General features: G+C 43.4%; 1 protein-coding gene and 1 long non-coding RNA gene across 5 annotated transcripts in view; one reads left to right on the top strand and one right to left on the bottom strand.

Moving 5' to 3' along the window:
- Positions 1–19764, top strand: part of ZFAND4 (zinc finger AN1-type containing 4) — a 29812-nt gene extending 10048 nt beyond the window's left edge. For 3 of the 4 annotated variants that reach the window (XM_075935707.1, XM_075935704.1, XM_075935705.1), the window contains exons 5-10: positions 4023–4209; positions 6960–7107; positions 7872–9053; positions 9630–9684; positions 15634–15751; positions 18869–19764. In XM_075935707.1, the coding sequence (XP_075791822.1) occupies positions 4023–4209; positions 6960–7107; positions 7872–9053; positions 9630–9684; positions 15634–15751; positions 18869–19004 (1826 nt within the window). In that variant the 3' untranslated portion in view covers positions 19005–19764. The remainder of the gene's footprint in view (positions 1–4022; positions 4210–6959; positions 7108–7871; positions 9054–9629; positions 9685–15633; positions 15752–18868) is intronic. The other variant, XM_075935708.1, reaches the window with a different exon arrangement.
- Positions 1–24010, bottom strand: part of LOC142830475 (uncharacterized) — a 33989-nt gene that overhangs the window by 1787 nt on the left and 8192 nt on the right. The window lies entirely within an intron of this gene.

Genomic DNA, 24010 nt, shown 5'->3' with positions numbered 1-24010 from the left:
TTGAGGTGCATGTAAGGGTCTGTTTACCCATCTCTTTGATTTGTCGTATTTTGTGGTTTTAAACGTCATTAGCCTAAAGGAAACTCTTGATGTGAAGTTGGGCTAGAAGTTGAAAAGCGATTACTGCAATAAAATATTGACTGGCTCCCTTACATAACTTACTTGAACTGCATTTCTCTACAGTATAGACTTAATGCGAAAATAAGGTATTAATAAGGTATTAATTAATTTAACTAGGAATATTGGAAAAGATAATAAGTACACATGATAGTGAGATTTCCAAAGGAGACTTACGGAGTTGGATGCCAATTGAAATTCCTAACTAACTTAGAAAAATCTCAGCTAGCGTGATTAAGTTACTGTTCTGTTGGACTATCCAGTTTAGCGCATCCTAATTGTGTAATGTGAAAATGTCATTTATTGGTAAAAGGACACCTCTTAAAAATCAAGCGTACCTAAAAATGTATCTTCTGGTGTTGTTTGTAACACTAAGATTATTACAGGTTGACCCTCTCTGGTCTGGCAACATCTATGGCCCGGCAAGATTTTAGTTAGTTGGATGTCCATTTATGGGTGTAACCAAGTTTCCCATAGTCCCATAAAGTTTGTTTACAGATCCCAGTCTTGGTTCTCAATGTATTGTGCTGTTGTGTAGCTTTAATTTACCCCTGTCTTCTTAGAGCCCAGTAAGCAGTGTAAGTGTTGTCAATGCTGCTAGACAATATTGACCTCTGGTGGTCTGGCAAATTCTCTGGATCAGCACCAGTCAGGTCCCGAGCGTGCTACACTAGAGAGATTCAACCTGTATTAGCAAAGTGATTTAACTTTTCTTTCATTTAACACACTTGTGCATAGTCGTTCGAATGGGTGCTACGTGTTAAAATACAGCGTGTCATGAAACAGACTATATTTTAAGTCTGTATCCCTTTTAAAAAATAGTTAAAAGAGAAAGAAGAGTAGTATTAGGAATCCAGAGCTATTCGGTATATCGAGTTTATGGGAGTCTTTGCTTCAATATATGTCAGTCTGCTTTGACACCACATTAGCGTCCCTGTGAAGAGGTTTGTTTTTTCTTTCCTTACAAATTAGTCAGAGCTTTGAGGTTTGATTGTTTCTATTCTCTTTATTGCTTACTGTCAGTGGCAGTTCTTCTTCAGCTTGAGATAAGTTAGCCCTTTGTTTTATCATCTACTTTTTCAGGCTGAGTACCTGAAAGCAGAATTCTAGAGGAGTTACCCTAATCAGATCCACCCTTGGCTAACAAACTGAAGTTCTGTAGTGCCACCTTAGCAGGAAAGGAAAGGGTAGGGCAGTAATTTAGGCAACATGTGGCCTTGCCATCTTATACGTTTCGCTCAACCGAACACGTTATCAGTTTGCACATAAATTGTTCTTAATTTTTAATAGACTCGTGGAAAGGGAAGTAAAAAGGAGGATAGAAAGGTTAATTGTTGGAAAAAAAAGAATGGGTTTTGAGGAAGGCAGCGAAATGGAGCTATCCTCTTCAAATAATATCATGAATGAACTGCGCTTTGAATGCTGGCAGAAATACACATGCAGGACGGCACTGATTCTCAGCTAGAAATAGGATAGATGAATTGGTTTCTGCTGTCTAATTTTCAAATGGACAATGCAATTTTTAGGTGACTTTCACTCAAAGTGTTGACTGTTGGGATCCTGGGTGGGAGAACAGTTCATACTTGCAAAGCATATATACAAGGATATCCAGATCTTTATGCAGAGGCCCCCTTCAGCAATACTCTGAAATAACTTTGAGGCCGAAGAGCAATATAGGTTGAGCATGAGAAATAGTGCACCAAACAGCCTCTTTTGACTTCAGAATCTCCGTGCCCTTGAACAACAGCTGGGGCGTTGGTTACCCAAGCATGTCAGTCTGGCACGTGTTTTGTTGACTACTACAGATGGGGCAGCAGCCTACCCTAGGATAGGTAAAGCATTGTTATGTGATAAAACCCACAAAGGCATGAATGATGAAAGTGAGGAAATCCCTTTGCTATTTTCACTTGTAAAGCACTCTGTAGAAGAGACCTCTACACATCCTTTGGGGATTCACATCTAATCAAGCTTAAACGAGTTCAACTTTCAAAGGCAATTAAAAATAATCTGCCTGACACTTAGCTTTCATATAATGAAACCTCCATTGTAATGTCACTAAGTGCAATCTGCTATATAGAACATAAAATGCCTTGTTTTACAAAACTCTGCTCTTATCTTCTCTCTGGGTACATCTAAACTACATCCCTTTTTTGATAAAAGGATGTAAATTAGACGTATCGAAATGAAGTGCAGGAAATTCAAATCCTGGCTTCATTTACAATTTCGATACATCTAATTTACATCCTTTTATCGAAAAAGGGCTGTAGTTTACATGCACTCCATGTGTTGTAGGTTATTTTCATAGGAGAATTACATTAGTCGTTGTTTCTAAAGGACCTACTTGCTCTCTCTAATCATACTCTGGCGAAACTTAAAGTAGAATGGTTTCTAAATAAACTTTGTTGTAAACTTCAGTCTCTTAACATGATTCTAGGATTCCCCCAAAACTAATCTTTTGCCAGAAAAAAAAAACCTGAGCTCAGAGTAATTAAAACATAGTGAGTGCTGTTGAGATTATTTTCTCTAATTCAAAGTAAAGAGTAATCAAATTTAACCTCAATCTTTCTTTTTTTAGACTGGAAAAAATTAACCAGGTTTAAAACGTCAAGATGGGTCTGATTTCATTTGTCTCTGGATTTCCTCTGCTCACTGTAACTTGAGTTTTAAATATTTTAGGGGGGAGCTTACAGTCTTTATCAGTCTCTTTAAGTAGTGGTGATATATTTGACTTATAAATCTAGTGAATAGAATTTTCCATCCTTAACCAACTAACTTTGTTTCTCCTCTGTCTTTCTATCCCCTCCTTGGACATCTGAAGGCCCCTCCCTGTTTGGTATGCCTTTGCCTTTTGTGTCCCGCTCTCCATCCCTTATGCATGTGCTGCAGAGCTGTAGGAAGAGGTGTGCTTTCAGTAGTAAGCCACCAGTATGCATGGGACTTCTTCCGTTGTTGCAGGTGGCGAGGGAGAGGCAGGTCTAATGCCAGATCTTCAGTAGCTAAGCAGGATCCTATGGTCTGCTCATTTATCTCATTCCATCCTTTCTCATATGGAGTTCTGCTCAGAGCTAGCGAGGTGGGGGTGTGCTTCAGTGAAAGGAGAAGGCTAGTAAGGGAAGTGGAGGAGAGCCCGACAGATGAATAGGGGATAACAAATGCCTAAATTTTTAGACTGTGCTTTGTACCCTTCCAATCAACTGTTTCTGGCAGCTAAGCTTTAAAAATAACCCTACCTCTGCACTGTCCCAAACACAGGCAATGATGTGGTTAAAGCATTCATGCCCTAACTTCCTTAATAGCTGTAAGCAGGTGGACTTTCTGTGAGTAGGTTTCCTTTGACGAGTAGTGAGCGACACAGTGAGTCGCTGCATGGAAGCTGTGGATTTTGATGGCTCTGACAGGATGAATGGAGGTGCTTGTGAAGTGGGATGATAAAACCCTGGCTCGATATGATAGCTAGAGGCTGACAGCTGGCCCCATTCAGACTTGTCAACACAGGGTGGTTCCATTGGCTCCTCTGGGCTGACTGCCAGCAGTCACTGAAGTGCCCCAGACTAGAGGGTGGGGATTTAAACATAGCAGGGAGAGGTGGGGGAACTTGAGCCAGACACACTAGAGTGCTTCAGACTCTTGAAACACCCACCTAAATGACATGGAACCACAGGGAATTCAAACCACATCTAAGCAGGTGTTTGAGTCGCTGGCTGAAAAAGCTCATTCTAGGCTGACACGAAGTTGGGCAGGTTATTGTTTTCTTCCTGAAGACTGTTCCATCAGAGACATTTTCAGACCATCGCTGTAGATTTTTTTTTTTAAATGCAGTATACGGGTTGAGGTCTTCTACCTCAGCCTCTTTGGAGGGATCAGAGCTGAAATAGACTGTTTTTCATTCTGTTTTCTCCTTATAGTTCCTGTGGAAGACCCTATTAGGGAAATGGCTGAATACATGGATCCCAGTCGAGATGAGGTCTGGGAGAAGGGGCCTTCCAACAAACAAGTTACCTTCTTGGTGTACCGGGAAGGAGATCAGTTGAATTTCTTCCGTGTGGTAGACAGGGGGGATGGCACTTTAACACCATTATCTGAATCTTTAAGGTAAAAAGTGTGGGGTTTGATTTCCACGTCTGGCTGCAGGGGTTGGGGAAGCGTTACAACTTTTCAGCTGTTATTCCTTAACTGGCGTCCAGAGAATATTTAGACTGTCTCCCGCAGTACTGTCACTGATCAGATTTGCAGATGACACAAAACCGTCTGGGATGGGGGGCGTTGCAAACACTTTGGAGGGTAGGCCTGTTCTGGTAGTCGGTGTGTAAACAAGGTTGAAGTGTCTGTTCTCAGCACTGTGACTGGCACTGTTTACATCAACGAGGAATCCTGTGGCACCTTAGAGTCTAACAGATTTATTTGGGCATAAGCTTTTGTGGCTAAAAACCTCTTCGTCAGATGCATGCACGAAGAAGCATATGAGGAAGTGGTTTTTGTCTACAAAAGCTTATGCCCAAATCTGTCAGTCTGTAAGGTGCCACAGTGCTTTTAGTTGTTTTTGCAGGTGATGACTAATAAGCTTATTCATTGGCTCTACTCTCCAGGATTCTCCAGTCTAGTTAAAGAGCTGCTCAGTATTGACTAATGATTACACTGTGTGGGGGTGTTTTCATTACTGTAGTTCCACTCTGTCGGCTGAAGGACTGAGCAGAGTGGTGGCTTTGGTGGATGGAGCAGCTGGCATCCGTAACTTGTCCGTAAATATATACTCCTGGGGGAATTCCGTACCACTGCACAATGCAGTTTTGCAGAAATTCATTCCTCCCCTACCTCCAAATGGGCTGCAGAGGTGCTGGCCGCTCAGACCCCTCATCATTTTTGTTGCCCTTTTCTGAACTTTTTCCGGTGCCAAGATATCTGTTTGAGATGAGGAGACCACATCTGCACGCAGTATTCAAGATGTGGGTGTACCATGGATTTATTAGATTATAAATGTCCAGATTAGATTAGTATTGTGTTGACAAATACAATTGGAAGAACTTTTCAGAATTTTTAATGTTTTGGCACCAAATGCACCCAGGAGAAAAATATAAAGCATAGGAACATAGCAAAATGTAGTGCTGAATTTGTGCTTTCCCAAACTACTGAGTGCTGTAGAGAAAGAGAGAATAAAAATATATATTAACTGGAGGAAATGGGGAGAGAGTCAAGTTTTGTATATATTTTCTAGTATCTGCCAGGGGTTCTAATTCTTGTTCTTAAAAATTAGTGATCTGAATTTCCCTGCCTGTTAAGACTGGTATTCTAACATATGATTGAAATATGACTGTATTGGAGTTTAGCCAGCTTCTTTATTTCCAGGGAAATACATTATGCTGACTGGGTGTTTTTCTAGGATCTCCTGTAAAGACTCTTAGTCAAATTAGTGTATCAAAATTAGGGACATAAATAACGAGTAAAACCAGTAATGGTGTGCTCTCAATTGCACAAAGTAAAATGGGGTAGGGAGAGGGAGAAGAGAACTCTCAATTCTTTTGTTATAGTTACTGTTGGTGTCGCTTTTAACAGTAGTAGGTGAAAACCAGGCAAACGGAATTGACTTGTTTATTATTTGCAAGGTTGTGAGTCTGGATGGGTTCTTTAATGTAGAACGAATAAAGGTATGAAGTGTTTGTTGCTTTTCTTTATGCACAGTTGTTCAGTTTCTAATGAGGAAATACATGACTCTTACTCACATTCTAATTTAGGATTTGCCATCCTATTCATCCAAGAACTGTCCTTGATCTTTGCCTAGAGAGTCAGCACAAACACTGATTCTTCATTTAAGTGGAGTAGACTGCCTTTGAAAACCAGGGAAGATGCCAACTTTAATTTGTGGCCATATGATTGGGACATATCTGGCGCTCACAAATTTAAGATTTGGCATCCTTTGTAGTAATTACACCTTTCTGACCTGTGATGACTTTCTCTTGGAATTTAGTTCTTTCCACATCTCTCTTGAAGAGAAAATACTTCTGTTAGACGTGATACGACGTGTGAATCAAACTCAATACGCTTCTTAATGTTTCCATGGTTGCACAGTTAAATGTTGGGGGTGTATTAATAGAATGCTTGCTAAAGGAAAAAAATCAGGGATAAGATTTAAAACATATTGAGGTCCATTTTCTACTTTCACTCTGTGTATTTTAGCAGATGGCGTGGTGTGACGTTATTGCCAGCGATCCATTCCAGTGTGTTTTGTCTGGTTAGATCTAGTGTTCTTGGAGGAGAGTTTCCTTTTTCCAAATGAGATTCCTTAAACTGAGTCTTCTTTTTATTTTAAAAAGCAGAAATAGAATGTCATATACACATGGATAACCCCTCCATTTCTTTTTTTCTTTAAAAACAAAAAAACACACACCATCCACCACCACACCTTTGGGATGTATCGAAATTAGGACTTCCTTTCTGTGACAGTGTCTGAGTAATGGGAAAACTGATCAGCTTGTTGTCTGAGTCAGGTTTCCTGCTGGCATATCCAAAGCTGATGACACTAATGGACTGAATGCTGACTTTTGGGGGAAAATATACAGTGGGTGCAAAACTACATAAAGTACAATTTCCAGGTACCTTGGCTGTATTCTGATCTCCTCATTACCAGTTCATGGTGTGAACATCCCATTAAAGAATTCTTGTTTTCTCCAAAGAGAACTGCTTTTTGAAATATCCTTTCGTACAGTTCCTATAATGCTTGGTAACAGATGGACTATTGGCTTTGCCTTTCTAGTTGTGTGGGTGTACTCTGCATTGATAAGTTATGGATAAGTCCCTTGATTGTAGAATGTGAAAACACTAAAACTTTGATTTTTTTCTCATTTCAGTGGTGGCTCAGTTTATAATTTGTATGCAGACGACGAGGAAGAAACAGAGGCATCTCCTTCCGGCCAACAGATTATTGAGAATTCAATTACTATGAACAAAATGAAGCTGCTCAAGGCAAAGATGGAAAACATGAATCTAAGTAAAAAGGTGAGGCTGTGGTCTCAATAACCCCAAGATAAAATGATGCGTCTTCCCAGTGCAAGTCTTTTTAGAGAGCCGACTGGTATTCATTTTGTTAAGTGGAGGGTTGATGTGCCAGTGGTCTTCAATAAATAATAGTTTAATTGGATGCCCTGCTTCAACAGTCAAAGAATTCAGTGTGTATCAAGGATATTTTCACCTTTTGATGCTTCACTTAATAATAATAAAGACTTGTTAATAACACAATAATAATAATCTCGTTAATACTTACAGTAATGCTATGGTGTCTATAAGTACAGTCAAGAAGCAAGTGGTGTCAGTAGCAGGACATGAGACGCATAAGGAGGGTGAGGTAATATCTGTTGGTGCATTGGACAAACCTTTTGAGCAACACAGAATGTGTAGCTTGAAAATTTGTCTCTTCCACAAACAGACATTGATCCAATGAAAGATATTATCTTCCTCTTTTCTTAATCAGCAAGATAATTAGCTACTGAAAAGTATTGATGCCTTAATTAGAGTATGAACAAGAGAGTGAGGCTCTAGGCTGAGTTCCATTTTTACCTTTCAAGCAGAAATAAGGTAAGTCGCTTTAGTTTCTGTGCCTCAGTCCCTTGTCTGTAAATTGTGGACAATAGTACTTCCTTTATCTTCTGTGCGGGGACAGTCTCTTGCACAATGGGGCCCAATCTCAGTTGGGCTCTCTGGATGCTATTGTAACACTAATAATAATAATAATAATAATAATGTCTTTTTTTCCTTTGAAATAGCCTAAGAAGACTGTCAAGGTGAAACCTCGTCCACCAATGGTTCCTCGACCGTCTAGCGGTTCGACAGCAGCTGCTCGTCACCGTTTTTTAAGAGTACTCCCCCACATTGGACAGTCCTGCCTACCTCCTCCTGGGAATTCATATCCCTCGGAGTCTTCCCAGAATGCACTTTCAGCTTTGGCTACTTTGGCCACTGCTGGTAGAACAATGCCATCCATTCCTAGTGACTTTCTTAAGGAAGATGACAACTGGGAGAGCACCTCCCGGTCGCAGTCAGTTAATAGCATTCGACTACCGCCGAAAATATCTCGCGTCGAACTCGACAATACAAAACTACCTGCAAACAGCTTCCTTCCCCCTGTCCCGTCGCTGCCTATGAATTCTGAAAAAGCTTTAGAAAATGTGACATCCACAAATGAGGAAGAACCTATCTTGTATCCACTTCTACCAAATGTAGAACTGTGTGCAACAGAAGAAAAGCTTCTACCTGAAACAGATGCTTTTGCTTTATTAGCGGAAGCAAATGCTGCTGAGCAGTACAGCGAACTGTATGGAATAGGGAAGGTAAACCCAGAGCTTGGACTGTCTGATGGGGATGAGGAGTCTAAAGCTGTAGAGCAGCATAGCAAGCCCATTACAAAAATCCTGAGCGCGGCAACAGTGGAGGCTGGGTATCTCAACACTCGTGAACTAAGTCCTCAGAAGAACACATTCTTGTCACCTCTTCGGTATTCAGCCCAAATGGCACATCACAGTTCTCTGAAACCGCAGCCGCAACCCAAATGCTTTGAGGTTGGTAACTTGAGGCCTGCTGCCTCCCCAAATCTGCTCCGATCTTTGGAGGTCCACAATACGGCCGACTCCTCTTTCCCAAGGACTACCAGATTTCGTGGTGTGAAGGTAGACTCGCCTGGCAAAAGACCCGATATCATTTCTAAAATGGAGGCTCGGGACATCACAGAGGTGGCAAACAAGGCATCCAAAGAACCTGTGGGTTCTGTAAATAACTTAGAATTTTTAGCTTCGCTGGCCCGAAGCGCGAGCAGGGAAAGTTTACAGAATTCCTGCGGGACGGGCAGGTTTCGGACTTCTGGTATTGCACTACCTACAAACCTCCAGCGTTTTCAGGAAGAAAGCTTTAAGAAAGCCTCTCCCCCCGATGATGCTGCTGAATATTTCCTGGTAAGTACCAGTATTTCCTGCCCAATTGGGGTTTTCCTATATTCTCTAGTGAAGACTGCCCCATAATGCCTCTTCAAGCTGGGGGACTATACATCTCATCCGATACCATCAGTACTTCAGAACAGACAGTGTTCTAGATTTCTTTGGCATCTTGCTTGCATGTTTCGCTAGTGGGTTTCTAGAGGCAATCTCCCTACAGATTTACAGTGATGTTAGAGTACTTTTCGTTCGGAGTGTAAACTCCTTTGCCACTTGTAACTCTCCTGGCTAAACACTGTATGTGTAGAAATGTCGTTTGGCTCTTTCTGCTATTCATTAATGGTGAGCCATTTTAAAGGTTGACCTGTAACTCACATTAGCCACAGAAGTTTTTAATGTGCTCCACTACATTTCTTAAATCAGTCCTTTTAAACAAAGTTTAACTTTGGACTTTATAGTCAAAATACTTCTCATAGCTCTCTTCATATCTATATTGACTGATACAACATGAGCTTCAGACAAGCCGCTGTGAAATTGCTTAATCTTGTATTTGTTGTCAGTCATCAGTAATTCCACTTAAAATATTTTTATTTTTAGCCTGCCCATGGGCTTGGAATGAATGGAAATGTTGCAGCTACAGGGAAAAGAATAGGTAAGTAGTATGAGTTTTTGTTAGAGCTGAAATTGACTCTTTAAATCTTTTATCAAACACTCACAGAGCAAGAATTAGACCTTTGGAGGGCATAAAGCTTTGAACTGCTTTCTCTGCACTAGATTTGTATAAAATGGTGTATTAAACCTGAATGTTTTGAGTTGTGCTCTCATACGCGGATCTTATTCTAGCTTTGGGTAGAATTTGGGTCCCAGAGAATATCCTGGCTCTGTCACTGCCCTGGTGGATGACTGTGAGCAAGCCACGTCCTGCTTGGTGCTTCAGTTTCCCCCTCTGTAAATGGGGGTGATGGTACTGCCCTTCTTTGTAAAGAAATTTTCATCAGTGTAGTATAAGTGTTTGGAGGTGGCAGTGGAGTTGTGTTTTCAGCTGCATTATTTTTACTGTTCACTCAGCATTCAAGAATGTTCTGCAGTAGCGATGGGAAACCTAGGCTAGTGAGTTGGGCCTCCTTCATCTCCGTGGGCTGCAAGATTGTCGTAACCTGGGTGGCCTCCCGGGAGAGGGTAGTTTTGCTAATTGTGCTGGCAAAGCTAGAACTTGCAGGGGGTGCAATTGAATTGGATGCAGAGGGAACGCCTGGCTCTCATGGTCAATGTTATGTGTGATCAGCGTGCACCTCTAAGCAACAGCCAGCACACGCTCGCTGTCACTTGCCATACACCCCTGGTCTGTGTCACAAAATCTGTCTGTCTCATGCTATTTCTCTCTAGTCCCAGCTCCACCCCTTCTGCACAAGGTCCTGCCCCTTCCTGGGGCAGGGAGGGACTGAAGCCAGCCCATGACTGTGTACCATAATTCATGAAATCGCCCCTGCTGCCAGAATTATTGCCCACCTCTGGTGTACTGTCCTTTATGGGCATGTACAGATGTAGGCATTGTGGTATATAGTGTTGTGATTTGCAAGTGTCTTCTTATTTGGATATTCAATAGCATTACGTATTGTTTAAGAGGAGTATATACCTCTGGAGAAGTTCCTATGACTAATCTTCTTCTTTTTGCGTATTAGTGTATCTTGATAATGTGAATGTTAAACGGTCACTGGTGTGTGGTTAAAAATTCAGTTCTTTGTAATAGCTGTTTCTCTGAACGGTTTGCTTAGTTCCATAGTTAGAGAATAAGAACGCTGCACCTGGCCTACTTCTGTGTGTGTCAGCTCTGCAGCCTGAAACAAGTCTAGCTATTCCTTAGGGAGAGATGGGAGGATACTACTAGCTACTGTTGCTTTAAACAGTGATTGCTCCAACACGTGGCCTGAGAAGACCTCACCAGATCTTTTGTATCTGTGAAGCTTTTTCCTTGTGCGTCTCAGGGAGCGTGTTTCGGGATAAAGCCTTTGCGATGAATACCTGTCTGTCAGTCCTGGAGATGGGATGTATTTAATTCCTTATTCTTAGTGTGTTCATTCTGTCTTCCAACTAGCTTGAATGGCTATTTTTGTGTGCGTTTGGCTCAGTAAACTCAAGGGGTTTTAAAAACTCTTCCACCTTTCTCACTAGCCGGTATCTGGGAAGGCGCCTACAGGTTTCAGGCCTTTCAGAGCTTTCTGGTGCAGCAGTAGGCAGTTAGTGCTGTAGAATATCTCTAGAGTTCCTAACTTTCAGAGCCCGCAGGCAATCCCTAAACTTAGGGCTTGTCAACCCTCAGCACACAGTCCCTCAGGATAATCTGCTGGTGGGCTGCGGGGCATTTTGTTTACATCGACTGTCTGCAGGCAGCCCCCCCTCCTGTGGGCCGGGAGCAATGAACCACAGCCATTGGAAGCTGTGACGGTCAATATAAGCAATATGTCTTGCCCCCACAAGCTGGTAACCCTGGTAGGCCACTTGCCGGAGAGTGCCACCCCCTGCCCTGGACTTACACACAGGTCCAAAGAACTCGCTCACAGTAGCAGTGTCTCTTCTTTGTTTGAGAAATCCACTGAGCATGATTGCCCCCTTCCTCTTGCTTCACGCCCTTCACAGCTGTGGTTTACTCTTTTCCTCTCCCTAGCACGAGTTTGGAAAAAGTGTGAGGAATCAACTAGAAGATCTTGTTCCTCAAAGGGGAATAATATGACTTTCACAGTTAAAACTGCTCATGACCTATGGGCAGAGCAGTGGACACTCTCCTCCTTCCACTGTCGGTGGCACGGTTAGTTAATCCAAAGCTGCATTAATGTCCAGTTGTCTCCTTTGCATCTTTCTCCAGGCCAAAGGGTGTTTGTGTTACGGTATTCACAATAGGGCTGTAAGCGACTAGTCGATTGTCCGATATGCAGAAGCTTATCAGATAGTCAACTAATGATGCGGCTAGTCACTTCCCCACTTCCTACCTCTGGGCAGCAAGGGGTGGGGGGAGGAGAGAGCAAGAGCAGGTGCTGGAGGGAGCTGGATTAAAAGCCAGTTCCCTCCAGCACTGTCTCCGCAGGGGGCTGGGTAGGTAGAGGCACAGCGGGAAGTGGCGCAAGCGGGGCCTGAAGCGGTTTCTGCTTGTGCTGCGGTCCTGCTTTTGAAATGTACAAGAGCCCCACTAAGGCTCTTGTACATTTCAAAGGTTGAGGCACTACAGGAAGCGGAGCCAGCAGGAGTCCCCCTCTGGCCCCGCGCTCCTTGTGGGCCTTCCACTTTTGAACTGCAGCAGGAGCCTGGCAGAGCTCTTGCTACAATTCAAAGGCAGAGGCGCATTTATAGAATAATCGAATAGTCGATGGAAATCCCATCGACTATTCAGTTAGTAACTAATCTAAATTCAACATCACTAATTCAGCAGAGTCAAGGAAGCTATTGCTTACCTAGTAGACTCCAAAAACTGAGTTTGGGGTGAGTAATTTTGTGGGACTTTGTGCTATTTTCTTCCCTTCTCCCCTGTGATTGTGTAAAGCTGATAAGAATAAGTGGACTATCAAAGTTTCTCCTCCGTCTGGATTTAACATGCTTGCAGTGTCAAAGCTGGCTTGTACTTTCCTAGGCCCCACTCTTGGTGCTGTTATCTGTGCTTGGCAGAGCCTTACAGATAAAAAGAATTATTGTATTTAGTGGTGGGGAGTACGTGTGGGTCATTTAACTTTGTGAGCACACTAGCTGACTCTGTTACTCTTGGAACATCTGTCATAAGAGCAGTATGTGCTGTACTGTAACCTCCAGGTATTACTGGTTGCCAAGTAGCTTGACTTCTGGTATGTTTGTCATTTTAACTTTGCAAACAATCTTGTTTGCAAATTGCAGGGGTGTATTTAATAGGCTCTTACACAGTATTCTCCATCTGCTTTGAAGCATTTTGAGTGCATCAAAGTGGCAGCATTTGAATAATCAGATAAAATACAATTGAATGTGCTTGGAAGATCAGATGTAAGCAGTCTTATCAAAGACTGACAGGGTCGAATTTATTACCAGGCGCTTATTTTGGGAGCATTTGTGGCAAGCCAGGAAGAATCAAGTAACACCATTGTCTTATAGAGCTATGCCAGTTTACACCAGCAGAGGGTCTAGCCTGGTGCACATTACACCAGTGGTTTTCAGCCTGTCATCCATGGATCTTTGGAAAGTGTCTCTGATTTCCACAGGGGTCCCTCTGTAGGGGTCTGCAGATGAAAAAAGGTTGAAAACTACTGTTATGACAACCAACAGCGTGTCTTGCAAACCGTTCCAGACATCTGAGAAGAGGAGAGGCTGATGTTGCACTGCACAGAGCCTGATGAGGTTTCTTCTGAAACCAGTGTGGTGTACTGCAGACTTCTCTGTGCAGTGGCTGATGTTGCAGGAAATTTGTCAGCCAGGTTAATCACACTGGAAAGAGCAAGCCAGTAGTGAAAACACCGGTTCTCAAACTGCACTCTGCAAATCACTGGTGGTCCGTGGAAGACAGGCTAGTCACATGGTGTTGGCTTCTCTCATTTCCAGCTGTTGTACCACATTAAAGACAACTAATAATGAGCTAACCCTTCGCTAGTCTGTCGTACCCTTGTAAGCAGTTGTCATAAGAGCATCAGGGATATTACGTGATCATTTGTCCATGAGGCAGTCTCTTTTTTTTGAGGAGTTATTTTGGGGGAGTTCTCTGGTCTGTGGAATACAGTAGGTCAGACTACATGATCCCAGTGGCTCCTTCTGGCTTTGGGATCTGTGAATCAGTATGGTCCATGGTTGGAAACATTTTAAAATCCATCTGTGGTATAAACCCTTAGTAGTATATACTGCTCCCAATACCATTTCCAAACTGGGCTAACCGAAATCCCCTGGTAAGTGTGTGAGGACAGAACCTGCTCCCCAAAATGGAGTCCTGTCAAGTATGTGCAGTTTTAGAGACTGGAACGGATCGTGCAGACTAGTTAGATCTAGACAGTCCTCTGTGTCAGCAGCCATAGCTTCAATGGGGCAATCCCAGCCCTTGCGCAAGCAGGCACAGCTACCGCTCGGTGGCCCAGTGCACTGAAAGCTACGGTCAGCTAGCGTAGGGCTGAATTTGGTCCCGTCAGTTACACCTCAAAAAGACTGGCTATTGGAAACTGAGATGTGCTGTATGTGAAGTACTTGTGTGCTAGTGGCTCACTGCGCTGTGGGGATGGGTGCAGGAACAATACCTTTATAATCCTCTGTGATATTAGTATTTTCCTCTCCTGATTACTAACCATCACTTGCCACATAGCATAATACAACAGGACTGACTGAAGGGTTGCTCTGGTGATGGGGAAAATGAGGGCATGTCTTCACTACCCGCTGGATCAACAGGCAGCGACTGATCCATCGAAGGTCAATTTATTGATGGTATAGACCCAATAAATGCCTAGTATAGACACAATAAATCAAGCGCTCTCCCATGGACTTTGGTACTCCACCAAAACAAGAAGAGTAGGTGGAGTCACCGGGAGAGCATCACTTGTCGACTGTCCACTGTGAAGATACTGCAGTAAGCAGACCTAGGTACGTCGGCTTCAGCTACATTATTCACACAGCTGAAGTTGTGTAACTTAGGTTGATGGCCTGTGGTAGCATAGACAAGGCCTGGATAGTTTGTCATTTCCTCTCTGACTTTTCCTGTTAACTCGCGGTGTGCCTGCAAAACTTGAAAATGGGAACTTAATGTAGCCAGGTGCCTGTTATATTGTGATACTTAAAGGGCCACATCTCTGAGCTTACCTTCTGCTGTGTATGCTATGTACTGGGTAAATACTAATGGTCCACTGATTCCATTGGAAAGTCACTGGTGGTCAAGGCTCTGTTCCAACCACAAAATAAACATACAGGCTGTGTCTACATTGGCACCCTTTTCCGGAAAAGGGATGCTAATGAGACACTTCGGGATTGTAAATGCTGCGGGGGATTTAAATATCCCCCACGGCATTTGCATGAACATGGCTGCCGCTTTTTTCCGGCTCGGGGTTTTGCCGGAGAAAAGCGCCAGTCTAGACGGGATCTTGCGGAAAATAAGCCCTTTTCCGGAAGATCCCTTATTGAAAGTAGGAATAAGGGATCTTCCGGAAAAGGGCTTATTTTCCACAAGATCCCGTCTAGACTGGCGCTTTTCTCCGGCAAAACCCCGAGCCGGAAAAAAGCGGCAGCCATGTTCATGCAAATGCCGCGGGAGATATTTAAATCCCCCGCGGCATTTGCAATTCCGAAGTGTCTCATTAGCATCCCTTTTCCGGACAAGGGTGCCAGTGTAGACACAGCCACACAGTGCAGCAGGGAGACAGGCTTGGCACTGCACTTTTTGGTTCTGCCCTCCATTAATGTGAACTTAAGACCAGTTGCACCTTCACTTCCCTAAGATACATGCTAGGAGGCTTAACCGATGCTTGCAAAGACAGAGAGTGGGAGCTCCACTTGAAAGGCGAAGTGTGTTCTCTGGCTATGAGGGGAGTTGAATATCATCTCCTGAAATACAACCAAGGGGTCAGCAGAAAATGTAACTATCAAATCTGTTAATTTTATGTTTTACTTTTGAAAGCAGGTGAAGCAACCCATCTCCCACCTGTGAATGGTTCAATGCAAACAAAAAAGAAAATTACAAAACACTGCTTTCTCTGTGGCAAGAAAACTGGATTGGCAACCAGCTATGAATGCAGGTAGGTTGAGGTTGTAGCAAGTGGTTAAAATGTGTAGCTGTGGTCAGAGAAAGTGTGTGTGTGTGTGTGTGTGTGTGTGTGTGTGTGTGTGTGTGTGTGTGTGTGTGTGTGTGTGTGTGTGTGTAAAATTTTGAGAGAATTGCTCATGACTTGAATTTTCCATGAACTGTGAGAAATGAGGCTCAGATAGAGAATACATTCTGTGCTTTCAGGGTATCCACCTTGTGCCCTGTCAGTCAAGAGGTTTGGGCTCATAGGAGACTTTAGCTTGCTAGGTACAGCCCAGAGAAGATGCTGGGGAAGGAGGGGGGGATACAGACAAATGTGAGAAGAACTTGGCTAAGAATCCATCATCAGTGAGAGAAAATTAGGAACATGCATTAGTAGCATCTTTGAAAATAAGCTGTTTTGGTTGGTATTTCTGTGTAAATCTGCCATTGACTTCCAGGTAGTACGCAGTGGGGGTGTAGCTGTGTCAATCCCAGGATCTATAGTGAGAACGTGGAGAGGTAATACCTTTTATTGGACCAACTTCTGTTAGTGAGAAACCAGCTTTTGAGCTCACTCAGAGCTCTTCAGGTCACTCACCATCAGAAGTTGGTCCAATAAAAGATACAGCGCCTCCCCCCCTCGTGCCTCTGATTTTGAGGACTACATTTGACTTGAGTAAGCCAACAAAGTAACACCTCTATTGCTTTGTATCCAGCAACTTGCTGCTGTTAAATGTGTGCAAAACAGCAGTCCCCACTGAACCCTTTTCCACTTCTCCTCTATTTTTAATTAACTTTCATAAAGTCAATGTAAAGGTGAGGAAAGAGAAACCACTGCAGTTCAAAATTAGTTGATGAAATCTCGTTTTGTGTGATCTAAACATACCAAGGAAAAAAGAAAAATGTGTTTAAATCTTTTCTCTCAAAGCAAATACATTTTACCATTAACTTCAGTGAAATTAGCCCATGCGCTAAAACAAAGCGCAAAAAAAGGGGGAGGGGAGGAAGGTGAGTGGGGATTAGCAAAAGAAAATGTCAAAAATCCATTACTAGAACTAATGAGGATTGTTTGAGGCAACTTCCTCATAATGTAAGTATCAGAGGATTTGATGCAGGAGGTGCCAAAAGAGCACTGGTGTAATAAAAGAATAAAATTAAGCTACCTTATCTGTAAGCCTTTATTTGACTGTTTCTCTCTGCTTTAATTCCATTCCAAGTCCAAAAGATTGGAAGGCAAATGAGTCTAGATGGCCTTACTCACATGAGTAAAGATATGGATGTTTATGTCTTTAGATAAAACTTTACCTTTTTCCATGCATGTATCTTGCCTTCAGTCACTCTCAAATCAGATTTTATATTAAAGCTTCCAGAGAATTGAAGAAATTAACAGTAAATCCAAATAAACCTTCACTGGGTGCTGGAGGAGAAATACTGGCATTTAGATCTTGAGTCATTTTCCTGAGGTTTGATTTTTTTTCCCTGTAGTGGAGTTCTTCTGAATTAAGTCTTCTGAAAGCATTTGAACTTTAACTCCCTAGCATGATAACATCCCAATTTTTATTTTATTTGCTTCCGTCCTGGCTTCCCATTAAGAAGTTCTGTTAGCCAAAATATCAAACTTGGGTCTGGAAGAATCTGTTCTTTAGATGCTAGCTTCTGAGAAGCTTTGAATTTTCTTCAGAGCAAGTCGAGGAAATGCCTGACCCAGATGGGGTTAACATAAGGGTGTGACTACGCCACAGAAGCTATGCCAGCATAACCCTGCTGTGGAGCTGCAGCCTGCACCGACGGAAAGTGTTTCCCCGTCAGAATAAGAACTCCAGCTCCCTGAACAGTAGGGAGGAGGTCAACGGAAGCATGTTTCTTTCAGCATAGCTGTGCCTACCCTTTAGCTGCGCCTCCATTACAACCGAACATAACCAAGGAAGGAATGTTGTTACGCAAGAGACTTTCCCGTTATAGACCCAGGTCACTGACCTGAAAAACCAATACATCAGCTTAACCAAGGAGGAGTCCTGTGGCACTTTAAAGACTAATACGTATATTTGGCCATAAGCTTTCATCCATCCGGACCATCCTACAAAGAACTGAATCGAGTAGGTGGATAGCCTATTACTGTCAGACACACACTCAGCAACCTCCTGAATTAAGTTACTTCTGATTTTACGTTAGTTTTGACGGGCTGTTACTCTCAGCTGTCTTTTAAAGGGCCACCAGCTGTGGGTGGGGGAGTTTGTCAGGGTATTTATTGCAATTGGTAGCTTGAGTTAGCACACTTAACTCACTGTACTTGATCTAGCCTCATTTGAGAAGGAACCCCTGCTTCAAAACTGAACTTGAGCCGCACAGCTGCTGCTACTTCTAACTCACCTTGTTGCTTCCCTGCTGAATCACTCGCTCAAACATCCAAAACCTGCCCCTGAGGGCTTAGCTACCTCATGCTGACTTGCTCAAACACACGATTTCTGTGTGGCTAGGAGTCGAGTAAGGGCAATACGCAAGGTCTAACTCGCTAACTGCCATGAGGTCACATGCATAGTCCTCTTCCCAGACAGCAGCGCGCCCTTCTCCCTTGCCAGGAGCTGTAGCTATTATCAAGAGGTCAAATTGCAAAGCCAAACCATTCCCTTCTCTTAATGTGCATCAGCTGCTGCTGTTAGGGGAAAGCAACGCTTGCCTAGTATAGCCGGTCCCCAAGTTGAGAACAGTCGAGTTACGACCGTTCGCATTTACGACTGCTTCGGTGGTAAATGCGGTCCCCGAGTTACGAATGTGATCCGCGCTTACAAACAGTGAGGTCGCCATGTAACTCAATGGGGTCCGAGTTACGAACACGTCGAACTACGGCCAAGTGTTTGGTCTGTAACTCGTTCGTAACTCGGGGAGAGGCTGTATAGCAGAATCGCTGTCTCCATGTCCATCCCTGGCCTGTGATGAGATGATGCTTGTGGCTGGATTTGAAGAAGTTAGTTGATTTCTCTCACCCCATTAGCCCACGGTGGAGTGCCTGTCTAGTGATTTGGGTTTGCTGAATGAAAGGGTGCTGTCTCCAAGCAGAAACTGTGTCCCCCAAAGTAACAGGCTCGTGGACAGTGAATCCTAATCTTTCATGTTCTTTGTTCTTTAGATGTGGAAACAACTTCTGTGCTACTCATCGCTATGCAGAGACTCACACCTGCACCTACGACTACAAGAGCGTGGGGCGGAGGTACTTGCAGGAGACGAATCCTGTTGTTAGTGCACCAAAGCTTCCCAAAATCTAACTGTGGTTGTGCTGCCATGGCAGAATTGTATTACATTGAGAGAAGCAGTGTTTGCTTCGACTGCATTTATTTTGCCCCGCTCCATACCTAAAGATTTGCCAAGTAACAAAAAGCACACGAGGATGCATCTGAGTGAAGAATAATGTGAACACTACTGTTGCTGACACCTTTGTCCTTTAGTGAATCAAAAGTTTAAAAAGTAGTTTTTAAAAACTTACACTATGATTTAACTGTTCTTGCACGTCTTGTGTTAAGTGTTTTATATCTGAAGATGCTATTTCACTAGACAAGTCTTTAAAAGATGCACTTTACTAAGTTTCATATTTACTGTATAACCAGACTTGAGGGGGCGCTGTAACGAGGGTGTCATGTAACGTCTCTGTACTCTACCTTGTGTTTCGTCCATTGTGTGGTATCTTAAGTTATTTCACTAGGAAGATCTCCCCCTTACTTCAAACCACCTGTCCAGAGCTTCAAAGAGTGTGGTACTTTCTGCACTTCTGTTCCTTTCCGATTGGCATTCATATACTGTGTATCCATTCTGCAAATAACATATCATGGTAATCACACTATTTCTTAAAATACTACTCTTTATATGGCAGTTTTTTTAAATAGAGAAATCCCTTTGTTGCCATTAAATACAAGGAACAGCTTATTTTAACTTTTTTTGTAATCCTAGATTTTTTAAAACTTCACAACTTGATTTGTTAAGATGTTGAGTGCTGTTACCAGAAGAAATTCTAATAAATATTAAATTTTATTCTGGTTTGCATGCTCGTATCATAAGCTCAGTATTGACGTTTCCTAGTTTACAGGGTGCTGGAAGTGAAGGGAAGGTTATCAAAAGTGTATAGTGTTGCCCTGACTCTGCCCTCATGGACATCAGTGGTAAAACTCCACTTCAGTGAGAACAGCTAGGCCAGAAATGAGTGCTTTGTGAGTCCCTCTGCCTTAGAAACAAGCCAGTGAAACACAGCTCATCTGGGTGTTACCAAACTTCAGCAGATGTTTTTAGCACATCAGGCAATATTGTTTGCAGCCTTTACTACCTGGTGCCAATGAGGAAAACACAGAAGGCGGTTAGAACACCACCTAATAAAACCGTTTCTCCTCCTACTCCTTAAGTATTGAAACATTCTGGTCCGGTACCAAGGCACTATGCTACCGGAGAGGCCCTATATGTATATGTTTTAACACTGCACTCCCAGCCATGTCTGGCAATGATAATGCCATGGCCCTTCTAAAAACAGGGTGTTGAGCAGAAATGCAGCCAATTCTGACTAGGGTAGTTTGTCCACTCTGTCCTCTCTTCTAAGTTCCCTGACTAATTGACTATGGTACCTTCCCTTCCTGAACAGTTGTGTAATGCTGGTGCTGTGAGCGGCATTTCAATGGGGGCTAAAGGTGAATCTCCACAAAACAGGGTGTTGGTTGGAAGAGAGAAGCAGTTGAAGAGCACGCTTCCTCGGTAACATTCCCCTTCTTTGAGGGCTCCTGCAGCCTCCAGGTCTGTTGGGATATCTAAATAGCCATGGCTGGCCGTGATGGTTACAGGTGGGGGGGAGGAGAAGGCACCGATCTGGCCTTGGTGACACAGCATTTGAGACCTCTAGGCTCAGTTACAACCACACTCTGGTAAAAGCTCCATCTAATGTAAAACACAACGGTCCAGTTTGTAGCAACACTAGTCACTGTGAACACATCACCTTGGTGCTTTGCACTGCACCCTTTCCATACAATACAGACTCCGAGAGATGCCTGATTTCAGTACTCATCATGACATGGAAGGCTTCTGCTAAACATCATGCTCTTGATCCTTTAAACTTTTTATATTTTTTGCTTAAAACAGTTACTATCAAACTAATACAATCCAGGAAAAAGCTACGCTGGGGGACGCACAGCTGTACAGCTAAGCGAGCACATCAGGAAATGCTCACACTGTTTGCATATGCAACTGTCCTTCTTTGTACTTGTGCATCCTGCTATGCTGAATTGCATGATCTTACTGTTTAGCAAATATAGTACATTTCCCTAACAGAGCTTCTAATATTTATTTCCCACTGTTGTATTTTTATTCATGTAGGTTTCTTGTATAATGAGCTTTAAGTTCTCCTTACTGTGAGCACTCTTCTGTGTATGCACTTTTCTCACCAGAAGCGTAACCTTAAGTGCAATTAGCAGACGCATTAGTTACAAAACTAATTTTCCATATTCCTCCTGTTAGACTGTATGACACTGTTTACCATGTAAACTTTCAGAGAAGTGATTTGCCTGTCTCTACACAAAGCCGTCCCTAGTGCTGCACAATGCTACTAGAGAACTGTTGAGTTTTTGTATTTGAGTCTATCTGATCATGTAATTCGATGGTGCTATAAAGCATTTACACAATGGCAGTTTCCACACGACCTCGGTTTGTGCCTGCTTCCCCTTTTCTGTTCGGCTTGCTGTCGTTTTTGCCCAAGAACTCTTAGGAACACAAGCAAGAGAGCCGTGCTGGAAGACAACAGGGGTTGCGGGGGCAGCTGTGTGTCCCGAGCTCTAGCACCCTAATGGAGGGGGCTATTGGGTCCAGAGAAGTGGATTCTTTCTCTGAAATCTCCATAAGGTGGCAGCAATAAGAATCTCTCTGCCCCTTGGGGTAGAATTGCTCTGCCTCTTGCTGCCATAGGCTTCAGTAGTAGACAAAACTTGAATTATTAAAGTAAAACGAACACAAACAAGGCTTCCCAACCTCCTTTATCCCCTGGCTTCCTTACCCAGCATTCTGACTTGTGCCTTAGACCTGCTTGTGCCATGACAAGTGCAACAGTTTAGATGCCAGCTGGGTTCACGCCAGTGGTTCCAGTAAGAATCAAGCAGCTCATTCTGAACCATGGTACCGTTTGAGGGAGAAATTGTCGGGAGGCAAGAGCAGAGTCAGCTGCTCTGAGGAGGAGGTTTTTCTGACAGGGTGCACTGGCAGGAACGTGTGAGCCTGCACAGCTCAGACTGCCGCAATTCAGCTTCAGGTTGATTATGCCAATTGTTTCCTCCAATAGCTGCAGGAAGCTCTGGTGCGGGGACGTAACGCGCTGATTAATCGGCTGCCAGGTGGGCAGTAAGGACGTATTGAATGCAACTGCTAGTAGTGGCAAGGGCGAGTTGAAAGACGGTCACAGAAATGGAAGAGGTGACAGAAGTGTAACCTGTTTTAGTGTCTTAGGAAATGAATGCCCACCGGGAAGGGGGTTTTGTTTCTGGCGCAGAATTACAACTCCCTTCTGTAGCCCCTTCAGTTCACGTCTTATGCGGTGTTAAGTAAACCAGAATCCCGGGAAACAGTGTTCATTTGAAAGGCAGAAGGACTCGAACACTGATTGCATGCGCCTTTTTGAACCTGTATGTAAAAACTCAGCTGTCGAACTGTTTGCTCGGTGCTGAAATGCAGAAGTGAAAGTACGCGCACGCTTCGGAACAGCGCGAAGGTACTTTCGGGGCCTACCGCGTTAGAAAAGGTGTCGAGTATCAGAGGGGTCGCCGTGTTAGTCTGAATCTGCAAAAGCGGCGAGGAGTCCTGTGGCACCTTGTAGACTAACCGAAGTGTTGAAGCAGAAGCTTTCGTGGGCAAAGACCCACTTTGGCAGATGCAGATGCATTAGAAAAGGTGTAATTGCTTGTCTAATCATGTGGACTGTGCTCTGTGCTTAACTTGTGCCAGGACTTACTGCTGTTGAACCCCAGCACTTCAGTCCTAGCACCTTTGGGTTTGCCAAATCAGCTATGAAAGTTAAAAAGCTGGAACCCTGGCACCTAAGGGCCGGAGACCCAGCACCTCTTGGCTGACAAGTTAAGCATTGCTTGCACTACAACAACCAGTCCTGGTCCTATGGGAAATCCTCTAGATTGTTGTGTGACAGCCAAGGCCACTAGATGTCAGTGATGTCATCAATATGAGAGCAGATGGAGAGGAAAACTAGAGCAAAGTGCATCCTCCAGATAGTGCAGATCAGTTTGTTTCTAGCAGTGCTTGCTCTGTTCTTATTGCATATGGCCTGACTCAAATCTAGGGGCTTTGCTTTTCTGTACCACCTCACCAGAGAAATGCTGATTCCTTTAAGCAAGGCCTGGAAGCTGAGTTAATTATAAAAGGTGTGAAAGAGACAGAATTATTTAGTAGACATGAACCTCCTCGTTTGTTGGTTTCCTGAGTAGGAATTTTAATGGGGGAGAGCAGTAGTAGGATGATGAAGAGTATGATCCATGTGTCTGCAGCCCATCTGGAGTGGGCCTTCTGTGTGAAATTACTAAAATAAGACATCAGGAAGCTGTGTACACGCACTTCTAAAACCTGGTGAGGAGGTTCACGTGCTACCAATAATGAGCTTAGTCTATACCTAGGAAATGGTGATTTTTAGCAGCGTGTAAGTCAGTCAGATCTGAACAGTTAAAGACACCTCTGACACCAGGACAATCCCACTGCCAAATTTCAAAGTCTTTCTGCAAGCTGGAGTTGAGTGAGGGTCATAGCTTTTAATGACAGGTATTGCTAAATGTCAGGCCCTTAAAACACTGTCAGCATTTTTTGCTGACAGACTTCCACTCCCTAAGGTATTTGCTTTGTCAACAGGAGAGCACTTCTGCCCCTAGCACTCCTCAAAAAACGAGGTTTACGGGATTTTTTTTGAAAGAACCACGTCTAGACAGCAGTTTCACTTTTGAAATACCCATTTTTGAAAGAACGTGTGGCTGCCATTATACAAATGAAGCATGGGAAATTCAAATCCCGGCTTCGTTTGCAATTTCGATCTAATTTATATCCCTCTTTCGAAGGAGGGATGTAGTCTAGACATAGCCTAAGGTGCCACAGGACTCCTCGGTTTTTCATATAACAACTATTAGTGTTACAACTTTGCCTAGCACTTCCCAACCACAGCAAGATCCATTCTCTGCCCACAAAGGCTATGTACACTACATGCTTCTTGCACAAGAAGGCTTTTGCACAAGAGCACGTCCACACCTCCAGGCAC

This window comes from Pelodiscus sinensis, chromosome 8, assembly GCF_049634645.1.
Source record: "Pelodiscus sinensis isolate JC-2024 chromosome 8, ASM4963464v1, whole genome shotgun sequence".
In the NCBI taxonomy this organism is placed as follows: domain Eukaryota; kingdom Metazoa; phylum Chordata; order Testudines; family Trionychidae; genus Pelodiscus; species Pelodiscus sinensis.
The sequence above is the reverse complement of the archived record's forward strand: the minus strand, read 5'-3'. Positions and strand labels throughout refer to the sequence as shown.